Source organism: Maylandia zebra, linkage group LG3 (assembly GCF_041146795.1).
Source record: "Maylandia zebra isolate NMK-2024a linkage group LG3, Mzebra_GT3a, whole genome shotgun sequence".
Classification (NCBI taxonomy): domain Eukaryota; kingdom Metazoa; phylum Chordata; class Actinopteri; order Cichliformes; family Cichlidae; genus Maylandia; species Maylandia zebra.
Genome location: NC_135169.1, coordinates 53,263,176 through 53,275,605, shown reverse-complemented (window position 1 = coordinate 53,275,605; position 12,430 = coordinate 53,263,176). Strand labels below are relative to the sequence as shown.

General features: G+C 42.2%; 1 protein-coding gene across 4 annotated transcripts in view; it reads right to left on the bottom strand.

The window, feature by feature from the left end:
* The window catches only part of LOC143416815 (protein NLRC3-like), a 42,104-nt gene that overhangs the window by 20,312 nt on the left and 9,362 nt on the right, over nucleotides 1-12,430 (bottom strand). For 3 of the 4 annotated variants that reach the window (XM_076882439.1, XM_076882438.1, XM_076882440.1), the window contains one exon: nucleotides 9,864-9,980. In XM_076882439.1, coding sequence (XP_076738554.1) covers nucleotides 9,864-9,980 — 117 coding nt within the window. Of the gene's footprint in view, nucleotides 1-9,863; nucleotides 9,981-12,430 lie in introns of those variants that run through there. The other variant, XM_076882441.1, reaches the window with a different exon arrangement.

Genomic DNA, 12,430 nt, shown 5'->3' with positions numbered 1-12,430 from the left:
CCATCAGACTACTCCGTCATCGATGGACCCGCCAAGTCGGACAACTCGCTAACCCGGAGCTACCAGTCGTCCACCACCCCACTAGAAGCTGGATACGGGCTCGTGGTGGTGGCGTGAACCACAGCAACCTACGTCCGCTGAGGCGTGCTCCGAATAACGATGAGATGACTACGATCCAGATGGCTGTGCTGAACACCAGATCGCTGGCGAACAAGTCCTTCGTCCTGAATGATTTTTTTCTTTCCTCCGAGCGGGACTTCTTATTCCTGACAGAAACCTGGATCCGGCCCGGTGAGTCTGTCTCCCTATCGGAATTTCTCCCACCAGAATGCACCTTTGTCAGCACTCCTAGGACCTCGGGCAGAGGGGGAGGGCTAGTCACGGCTTTTAAAAACAAATTTCGTGTGCGACAGCTTCCCCTTGCCATATTCTCTAGCTTTGAGGTGCAGTTACTTGAGCTGATCTGCCCCTCCCCGATCCTCTGTGCGGTGGTATATCGCCCACCAAAAGTCAATAAGGATTTTATCCATGAGTTCGCTGACTTTTTAGGAAACCTCTTGGTTAACTATGACTGTACTCTCATTACTGGTGATTTCAATATTCATGTTTGTTGTGAGTCGGACCCACTGGTCAAGGACTTCCTTGCCCTTATAGACTCTTTTAACCTTACCCAGTGGGTCAGTAAACCAACCCATATTAAAGGCCACACGCTTGACTTGGTACTATCCTACGGTTTGGACATCTGCATCACGGACATTTATAATCCTGGGATCTCGGACCATTTCCCGGTTTTGTTTAGAAGAAGAAAGTGTACTTTATTGGTCCCCGTGGGGAAAATCCCTCTCTGTTTAATGTCAATGTGTGCAATTTGGAGCTGAAACGTGAGGGTCCTGTGCAAAATATACGCATGATTAATTCGGAGACTATTGCTCAGTTTTCTATGGCTCTGACCAACTCTGCCTTCTGCGAAGTTAACTGGGATACAGCTACATCGGTTAACGATCTCGCTGACTCCTTCATCGCCACCTGTACTTCTATCTTAGACACTGTGGCTCCCTTAAAGACCAAACGCCTCAAACCGTCCTGTCAACCATGGATGAATGACTATACTCGTACCCTCAGATGTGAATGCCGCCAAGCGGAGAGGAGATGGAAGAAAGACAAACTTCAGATCTCCTTTGACATTCTCCATAATTGTCTGAAGAAATATCAGAAGGCTGTTAAAATTGCAAAAGCCTCCTTCCTTTCGGAGATCATTGCGATTAATAGTCATAAGCCACAGGTCCTTTTTAGCATTTTTAACTCGTTAATAAATCCACTCTCCACTCAGACCGAGACCTCCCAAGCTTTATGTGAAAAATTCCTAAACTATTTTTCAGATAAAACCATAGCACTAAGATCCACATATCTACCCATTGAAGACACATCTTTAACATCCGAACCCCCGTCGGTACTAGAACAGTTTGAATCTGTTTCCTTTCCGACCCTTAAGGAAATAATAGCCCAAACGAAAAACTCCAATTCCCGTCATGATGTGCTTCCTTCTCGCATTATCAAAAACGCCCTGAACACTATAGGACCCTGGATTTTACTTTTAATGAAATCATCACTGCTATCAGGCTGCGTCCCTGCTCAAACATGCAGTTATCCAACCTGTTATCAAGAAAAGCAATCTTGATCCTAATGTCCTCTCAAACTATAGGCCGGTATCTAAACTCCCTTTTATGGCTAAAGTCTTAGAGAAAATTGTTCTTAAGCAATTGCAATCTTTCTTAGAGGCAAATGGAATCAATGAAAAATTCCAGTCTGGTTTTAAACCCCACCACAGTACCGAGACAGCCTTACTGAGAGTTTTTAATGATCTCCTCGTAACTGTTGATACAGGGCGCCCTGTGGTTTTAGTTCTTTTAGACTTGTCCTCTGCTTTTGATACGGTCGACCATGATATTCTCCTTTCAAGGCTTGAACATGTAGTTGGTCTTAAAGGCAAAGTACTCTCATGGTTTAAATCATACCCAATTGAGAGGTCTTTCTCTGTCTCTATGGGAAATCACTCTTCTTCCTCCACACCCCTCCGTTGTGGTGTGCCCCAGGGGTCTGTGTTAAGTCCCACGCTGTTCTCTCTCTATCTGCTACCCCTGGGAAAAATTTTCAGAAATCACAATATCTCTTTCCACTGCTATGCGGATGATATCCAAATCTATTTCCCTCTGGATTTGGATCTCCAATCCCCGCTATTGCCGTTGCTTAACTGCCTGTGTGATGTCAGAGACTGGCTACTGCATAATTCGCTCACCCTCAACGAAAATAAAACAGAAATGATCGTCTTTGGTAGCCACATGCCATTGAAACAGCTATCGGGGACCTTAGGTTCTTATGCCAGTCACCTATCGTCTACTGTCAGAAATCTTGGAGTAGTGCTGGACAGTTCCCTCAAATTGGATAAGCAAGTGGCTGCAGTGGTAAAAACCAGCTTCTACCAACTACGCCAAATTTCGAAGGCAATGCCTTACCTACGACACAAGGACCTTGAAAGGCTCATTCATGCTTTTATAACCTCTAGACTGGACTATTGTAATTCTCTTTACTTAGGCCTCCAACTCTCCCTCATCCAACGCCTACAATTAGTCCAGAATGCCACAGCACGCCTTTTAAGCGGCACTAGAAGACAGGATCATATCACTCCTATTCTAGCTAACCTCCACTGGCTTCCTGTCAAATACCGTATTGTTTTTAAAATTCTTCTATACACTTTTAAAATCTTAAATAACTTGGCACCCAGTTATTTGATTGACCTTCTTAATTTATATATCCCTACAAGGGCACTCAGATTCTCTAATCAGGGGCTCCTAATGCAACCAATGTCTCGACTAAAGACGAAGGGGGATCGTGCCTTTGCTTTTGCTGCACCAAAACTCTGGAACAGCCTGCCGGTTGATGTCCGTGCGTCGGAAACTATTCAATCTTTCAAATCACGGTTAAAAACCCATTTGTTTAAGCTCGCCTTTCAAACTACTTAGCTTAATTTCTTCCTGGTTCGTGCTTGTTGCAATATTACCATCCTATAACTGTATTTCTTTGTTGTTAATTGTTTTCTTTTGCTGTAAACCTGCAAGTATGGCTCGTCTGTGAAGCACTTTGTTGTACCTGTGACTTTTAAATGTGCTATAGAAATAAAATTGAAATTGAAATTGAAATTGAAATATGTCCAAATTCCTTTGGAAAAATAAGCCCCCACGTATAAGCTTAAAAACACTACAAAAGACCAAGGATAAAGGAGGATTAGAACTACCTAACTTTCAGCACTACTTCTTAGCCAGCAGGCTTCAGTTTATCTCAGGATGGCTAAAACATACCCTCTTAGATGAACCTTGGCTAGATGTAGAACAAGGACTTTGCAATAATCTAGAGATCTCAGACCTACCATTTATCAGCTCAAACATCCAACGACATGAATGCTTCCAAAGCGTCAACATCAGCTCTTCTCTGACAGCATGGTGGGAGTTTCTGAAGTTGACAGAGTCTTCATTAATCCCATGCAAACGTACACCTATCTGGAACAACCCTGACATATTACAAAACAATAATATGATAAACTTTTCTGATTGGAGTGGTAAAGGAATCAAATTTGTAGAACATATACTAGAAGGAACAGAATTTATTTCATTTGACAGACTAGTTACACAATATGGGATCAACAAGAAAAGCTTTTTAGAATATCAGCAAATTAAATCCATAATAAAAAAGAAATTTAAACCGGGTCAAGTTGAACTACAAACACCACCAAGTGTTGTTCAATTTCCTACTCTTAAAACCCCCAAATTACTATCCAAAATATACAGAATGCTTTCTAAAACAGATGAATCAATATCACTTCCTATTGCAAAATGGGAAGCGGATTTATCAGTTAACTTAGACCAAAACTTCTGGTCTCAGACTTGCTTAAAAACCTTTCATCTAATCAGAAATCCCAGTCTTCAATTAATTCAATACAAAATATTACATAGAGTGCACTATACAGGTCATCGGATGTTCAAGATGGGCTTTATGTCTACCAACAACTGCTCACACTGCCAAACCAATTCACTGGACAATTATATCCACGCTCTTTGGTTCTGTCCACCAGCTCAGAAGTTTTGGTGCGAGATATGTGAAGACTTATCGAAGTGTCTGAAATGTAACATTCCAACTTCCCCCTTAGTGTGTTTGTTGGGCAGCTTAGATAATGTCACTTCAGAAAAGAATATAGCCCATATGGTTTTCACTGCCCTATGCATAGCCAAGAAAACAGTCCTCATGAACTGGAAAAATAAAAATAATCTTAATTCTAACCAATATAGAAATTATCTATTAGATTACATTAGTCTTGATACAGCCTCTGCCACCACATCAGATCAATTGCTCTGGGCTCCTTTGATCAGCTCCATCACCTAGTGGGGGTGGGGGGTCATAGTTTGGTCCCGCCTTCACTGTTGTGATTGGTGTGGGAGTAGGGACAGGCTTAGGGCGTCGGGGGTTCCCCAGAAGCATCTTCCTTGGGGGGCTAAACCCGGGGTAGCGGTCATGGCCAATTAGGGGCTCTGTTGGCTCTTAGGTGACGGTTTCCTCGTGGCTGCGTGCAGCAGGGCTAGGGGAGGGTCTGTGCTGATGGATGTGGGTTACTGACCTGGTAGTCTGGCTGGCCCTGGGTGGGTCTAGGATGGGCGTGGGGATCTGGGGGCGCTCCGGCTCTGGGCTGGGGCCCTGGCCGGGCCTCGGGGGCTTGGGTCCTGGTTGGTGTGTTGCCGGGGTTGTGGGCGGGTGGGTGCATGGGGGCCCAGTCCTGGCGCAGGGTGCCGCCGGTGCGTCGAGCCACCTGGGGGGCTCTTCAACTGGTGGGGGAGGTTGTCACATCTTGTAGGAGCTTTCCTCTCTTCAGGAACTCTCTCTGCAGTAGGGGGAGATACAGGAGAGGTGGAGGAAGATCTCAGCCTGGGCATCTATTGTCTTATGTAGTCTGGAAGATGAGTGGTGGGTGCAGTTTTCTCTGTGGTGGGGTTGGGTGGACTGTCCTGGGCTCTGTGGGGCAGGGCGGCGCTGCTGCACTGGGCCCTGGCGGAGCTCACGGGTGCGTCACTGCAACCCCCCCTGGCTTCTGCTCCGCGGCTGCTGAGTGAGCCCTCATCTGGGACTCTCCTCAGCTCTTTCTGGGACAGTGGCGCGGCTGCCCCTCTGTTGGTCTTCCTTGGTCTCTTGTGTTCTGGGGGCCTCTGGATGTCTGGAGTCTTGATTTCCTCCATACCTGCTTCATGCCCTGGAGGACGGGGCAGTGGCCCCCCCACACCCTCTAGCAGATCATTACATGAAGGAACCTTTTAAAAACAAGTGCGTCCATGCTCACAGGTGTACACACGGGAGCTCACACACACAAACTACACCCTTTTTGGCTCCTACCTCAAAGCGCACTGTGTGCTGTCGATCTTACGTGCTGCACAATAATGTTTAATATTTAGTATTTACTGTCATATTCCCATATATCATTGTGATGTTGTTTATTCTATTACTCTCCTTTTCTTCTGCTTGTTTTCTTTTTTCTTTCTCAACAGGTGATCCAGGTGATCGATATATGTATTTTTTTTCTGCTTATTCTGTTGGTTTTTGTTTTTTGCCCTTCTCCCCCATCCCTCTTCTCAGCTGTTTTTCTCTCCCTCTTTCTTTCTCCCCTTCTTTCCCCCAGTCAAGTCTGTCCCGTATTCAGCAAGTGAAAATAAAATAAACAATAAAAGGTGAATCAAATGGAACATTACGGCAAGGCTGGGATGGTCAATTTGGTAAAGTAAATCCGTTGGGCATCTTTCTTCGCCTTTAGACAATAATTCTGATGGCAAAAGAGCCAAAAGGGACAGGCAAAAAAAAAAGAAAAGAAAAAAGAAAAGAAAAGAAAAATGCTGTTAGGTAATTTTTTACCCTATATTGTTAGAAGGTTTGGTACAAATTTCTGGTTATATGTATGTATTTGTAGTAGTTGGATATTTGAAGGATAATATAACAACAAAAAACTTTAATATCTAACAACGCTGGATGAAACAGAAACAGTGTCCTGTTTTACTGTCCTCCTGTTTTCAGACGAGAGTAATTATGGACATGAGTGGGAAAGTTACACTGCCAAATCCAAAATTGTTTTGGATTTGGTGATGCTGACACCTTTTCATCTTGTCAGCTCTGTATTCCATTCCAACTCTGTAATCCTTTGTTCAAATAAAAAATATTGCTGGGCTCAATGTGGTTCCCGAAACGCTACAACATACAAACAACACTGATGCTTTTTATTGACCTGCAGTTTTTACCTTGTACTCACGAAATTATGGTTATTAAACTTAGGGAATTTCTCTTCATTTTCCCTGACTGACAAAAAAAAAAAAAAAAGAGAGAATGGTCTGTATAGAGACCAATTGCATCCAGAGGCGAAGCGGCGGTACTTGCAGAAAATAGAGTGCATCGCAAATCTGGACCGATATGAAATACGGCAGTGGAGTAGACCCCGACGACTTACCCCCACTGTCCTACCCCGTTATCTTCACGTATCTTGTTTGTGGAGTTAGCGCTTACACTGCGAACCAGTTTCGTAATTACAAGTCGCTGGAGGCGCACATCCAATTTACAAATGGCTGGGTGCAAGATTTGGCTATTTTCAAGCCGCCAAACTGTGAGTACAGGGAGTGCAGAATTATTAGGCAAGTTGTATTTTTGAGGAATAATTTTATTATTGATCAACAACCATGTTCTCAATGAACCCAAAAAACTCATTAATATCAAAGCTGAATGTTTTTGGAAGTAGTTTTTAGTTTGTTTTTAGTTTTAGCTATTTTAGGGGGATATCTGTGTGTGCAGGTGACTATTGCTGTGCATAATTATTAGGCAACTTAACAAAAAACAAATATATACCCATTTCAATTATTTATTTTTACCAGTGAAACCAATTTAACATCTCCACATTCACAAATATACATTTCTGACATTCAAAAACAAAACAAAAACAAATCAGCGACCAATATAGCCACCTTTCTTTGCAAGGACACTCAAAAGCCTGCCATCCATGGATTCTGTCAGTGTTTTGATCTGTTCACCATCAACATTGCGTGCAGCAGCAACCACAGCCTCCCAGACACTGTTCAGAGAGGTGTACTGTTTTCCCTCCTTGTAAATCTCACATTTGATGATGGACCACAGGTTCTCAATGGGGTTCAGATCAGGTGAACAAGGAGGCCATGTTATTAGTTTTTCTTCTTTTATACCCTTTCTTGCCAGCCACGCTGTGGAGTACTTGGACGCGTGTGATGGAGCATTGTCCTGCATGAAAATCATGTTTTTCTTGAAGGATGCAGACTTCTTCCTGTACCACTGCTTGAAGAAGGTGTCTTCCAGAAACTGGCAGTAGGACTGGGAGTTGAGCTTGACTCCATCCTCAACCCGAAAAGGCCCCACAAGCTCATCTTTGATGATACCAGCCCAAACCAGTACTCCACCTCCACCTTGCTGGCGTCTGAGTCGGACTGGAGCTCTCTGCCCTTTACCAATCCAGCCACGGGCCCATCCATCTGGCCCATCAAGACTCACTCTCATTTCATCAGTCCATAAAACCTTAGAAAAACCAGTCTTGAGATATTTCTTGGCCCAGTCTTGATGTTTCAGCTTGTGTGTCTTGTTCAGTGGTGGTCGTCTTTCAGCCTTTCTTACCTTGGCCATGTCTCTGAGTATTGCACACCTTGTGCTTTTGGGCGCTCCAGTGATGTTGCAGCTCTGAAATATGGCCAAACTGGTGGCAAGTAGCATCTTGGCAGCTGCACGCTTGACTTTTCTCAGTTCATGGGCAGTTATTTTGCGCCTTGGTTTTTCCACACGCTTCTTGCGACCCTGTTGACTATTTTGAATGAAACGCTTGATTGTTCGATGATCACGCTTCAGAAGCTTTGCAATTTTGAGACTGCTGCATCCCTCTGCAAGATATCTCACTATTTTTGACTTTTCTGAGCCTGTCAAGTCCTTCTTTTGACCCATTTTGCCAAAGGAAAGGACGTTGCCTAATAATTATGCACACCTGATATGGGGTGTTGATGTCATTAGACCACACCCCTTCTCATTACAGAGATGCACATCACCTAATATGCTTAATTGGTAGTAGGCTTTCGAGCCTATACAGCTTGGAGTAAGACAACATGCATGAAGAGGATGATGTGGACAAAATACTCATTTGCCTAATAATTCTGCACTCCCTGTATGTTAATGAACCTATGCATATTCATGTAACCACAATACAGAGCAGTGCTACGGGGGAGCTGACTGAGAGTGACTGGGGTTCGAGCAGCAGGATCAGCGCTCGTCTCGGCCATCTCCCTTGTGCACGAGATCACGCAAAGAGTTCTGTTTGGTGCCTTATGCTTTTGCAAGTTGTAGTAAAATTGACTCGGCTGTTCCAGCAATAGGTTTGTGCCAACATAAACCTAACACAAAACATAAGTTGCAACTTTTCTAATGCTACTGTTCTATTCAACTGAATTAAATTCTACAGTGGCTTGCAAAAGTATTTGGCCCCCTTGAACTTTCCCACATTTTTTTTCACATTACAGCCACAAACATGAATCAATTTTATTGGAATTCCAAGTGAAAGACCAATACAAGGTGGTGTACACGTGAGAAGTGGAACGAAAATCATACATGATTCGAAACATTTTTTAGAAATAAATACAGGGTCTACCTTACAATATAAAGCATGTGACAGCTGTTTTGATATGGCACTGTATAGATGACACGCTTGATTGTTCGATGATCACGCTTCAGGTGTCACTGTATAGATGACACCCCACTTTGCAGTTACAGTGGGGCAAAAAAGTATTTAGTCAGCCACCGATTGTGCAAGTTCCCCCACTTAAAATGATGACAGAGGTCAGTAATTTGCACCAGAGTAATTTGCACCCTGATTTACGAATAAATTCTTTACAAATCCTACCATGTGGATTCATGGATTTTTTTTTCACATTCTGTCTCTCACAGTTGAAGTGTACCTCTGGTGCAAATTACTGACCTCTGTCATCATTTTAGGTGGGGGAACTTGCACAATCGGTGGCTGACTAAATACTTTTTTGCCCCACTGTAACTGCAAAGTGGGGTGTCATCTATACAGTGCCATATCAAAACAGCTGTCACATGCTTTATATTGTAAGGTAGACCCTACAATAATACATATAGAGAAAAACTCAACAATCATATTACCCCCTATGAATAAGCATTTTGGCGACAGTGGGAAGGAAAAACATCCTTTTAACAGAAAGAAACATCAGGCAGAACCAGGCTCAGGGAAGGGAGGGGCCATCTACAGCGACCAGTTGGGGTAAGATAAGGAATTAGGATAAAAGACAGAGAATAATAATAATATGTGGTCACTTGGTGTTCGCTTTCTCTGCGGTAGCAGTATAAAATACAGTTTTTAAATATTGATGTTATTTATGAAACGGAAGAATGTTATCCAAACCCATCTTGCCCTGTGTGAATTCTTGAGGAAATGGCCAGGGTGACAGATGTCTCTGCTTACACTGCTGCCCACATAACTCAAACCCAGATAAGTAGCAGAAAATATGATGATGGATAATCAAATATTAAAAAACAACAACATTTTATTGGATTATAGGGCAATAGTGTAAATTTATTCTCAGTACAATTTTTAAAAAACTATATACTTGTGGACCAGTGGTTTAGTGCATGTAGTTTTTTGTTCTTTTTTTTTTAAACACTGAATTTATTGTGAATTTGTTCCCTATATGTTTCGCTGCAGATTATGACCCACATTGAACAGTTAAATCAGTTTTCAAGGAATGCATACTACTCACCTGTCTGCAGCAGCAGGTTGTTGTCCTTTAAAATTAATGAGCCCATCTTTGGACTGGTCACTCCTGAAGGATGCACAGTGTGGTTCAGGTCTTGATTCAAGTCCATGATAATGTGGTCTTTGATAGATCCAGACAAAAGATCAGAAGAAGATTCGTGGAAGATTTGACAAAAATCTCTTGCTACATTAATATAATTCCAAATGCATATTTTTAATAATTAACAGTAATAATTAAAAATTTCCAAAACAAAAAACAAAAACACAATTGTTTGAAATTAAATGTAGCTTTTTTTGAATAAGTGTTCTGAAGGTTTATAGCTGGGTTATATAGTTTTATTCCTGTAAATATTGCTATTTCAGGTATGTTATTTTTTCTCTTTCATTGCTGCAACACACAACACTTTACTGTTTACGACCATATGAATGTGTGTGTTGAAAAAGACCAGCACTGATATCAAACATTTTTGAAAATTCATTCAGAAAAACTGAGTCAGTTCCAGCATTCAGATACTGATTACCTCGCTGCAAAAGTCATCCTTCTTTAACATTTATATTAATTTACTTGGACTGTTGGAGTTTTCATCATATGCGGGAATGTCCAGTTCTTTGCAATGTCACTGTTGTCCCACTCACTTACTATATTCAATGGTAAATGGCCTGCATTTGTATAGCGCTTTTCTAGTCCATAGGACCCCAAAGCGCTTTACACTACATTCAGTCATTCACCCATTCACACACACATTCACACACTGGCGATGGCAAGCTACATTGTAGCCACAGCTGCCCTGGGGCGCACTGACAGAGGCGAGGCTGCCGGACACAGGCGCCACCGGGCCCTCTGACCACCACCAGTAGGCAAACATGGGGTTAGTATCTTGCCCAAGGATATTTGACATGCAGCCCGGAGGCAACCTGGGATCGAACCACCGACCTTCTGATTAGTGGCTGACCTGCTCTGCCACCTGAGCTACAGCCACCCAATGGTATATCCAATGCTGTGGAAATTAATTGTACCACCCTCCTGACTGATAGATTTTAATAATGAGATCCCTTTTGATGCTTTATAAGCTCTCTGCAAACTATGGATATTACTGTATCATACAAAGTAAACTAGCTTAACTATATTTGGGGTTAATTAGAGTCTCTTCAATTGATGAGAGAGTACCCAAGACCACTAAATGTTGTGATTAAATCAAACAAACCTTCAACAAACTACAGTTTAGGGGTGTGCACACTTATGCAACCAGCTGCCCAAAGATTTGTTTGTCATGTGAATTTTACAGGTCATAATAATGATGTGAAAAGTTTCAAAATTATTTATTACAATCTATTTTTTTTAACTCTATGTACATTTTTGTAACAAGCACATCTTCTAGCTTTGATTCTTTCTCTGTCAAACTATTTTTCTAATACAATAATTTTTATCACTAGGAAAAAATCTGGTGTTTTTAACACTGTAACATTCTTGTATTGTCATTTGTAATGTTTCCTGACTTCTATCATCAGATTGTGTGAACTATGGAGATAGACATGATGTTTCATCTTGGGATCCACAACTAAGGAGCCAGGAAAATTAAACAAATGTATCTTCATTCTCAGCATCTAGATACATGCAAAGAACCGTATATTGTCATAGATGTTGGGGACATGTATTATGTCCCCAACATCTATGACAATCCATATTATTATTTGTGTTTTTAATATAATAGCAATATTGATAATGACTATATTTTCTTCTCCAGACAAAGTGCTTATTTTCTGCTTCTCTTGATCAACAGGAACAGAATTGTTATATTTGCAATTTGCTCGGTCTCTCTTGGTGGATTAAAAATAATTTTTTCAGCCTTGCCCTGCTGGTATTAATGTTCCTGGCTAAAAAAGTATTTCTCAAGGTTTCACAATTTCATTATAAGAACACATGTCACACATCCAGTGATGTCAAAAAAAATCTTTGGGATTGTCTGTTCTTCATTTAGCCATTCCGGGTGTCTCTCATCAATTAGCAGCTGGTTCATTTGTGCTCCCTGATACCCATGGAGTGCAGTAGGTGTGACTCACGTCCAGGCCCGGTGGTGTCCAATTTGTCATAGATGAGACCCTTTCTTCCACTGTGAGGCGTACTGGACTGTTTTCCTAGATCTGCTACCGGTTATGAGTTGTGTCCTTTTCCCATGTGCTCTTCCAATATTTCTCCATCTCCAGGCGTTCCCCTGCCACTGGGATCATACCTTAGATGGTTCCGTGGAGTACAGTTGGTTTATTCTCCTGCCTTCTATCTCTTTGGTGTACCTCTTCAAGTGGTAGGCCAAGGTTGTGAGTCTTAGCTTGCCTGTTTCCAAGTCTCCACATACTTCTCAGGCACCTTGTTCATCACACCTTTCTACAGCTCCAATAGTTGGCTAACTTCCCTCTGTAGTGCCTTGATCTTGGCCTCTAATCTTCTTCTTAATGAAGTCTACTGCTCCTTGTGGCTGTTCATCTTATAGCCAAGCATCTCACTGCTGCCACGGTATAGATCATATGGTGGATTTTGGTGATGGTTGTAGTGGCCGTAGTTCTGCATTCACA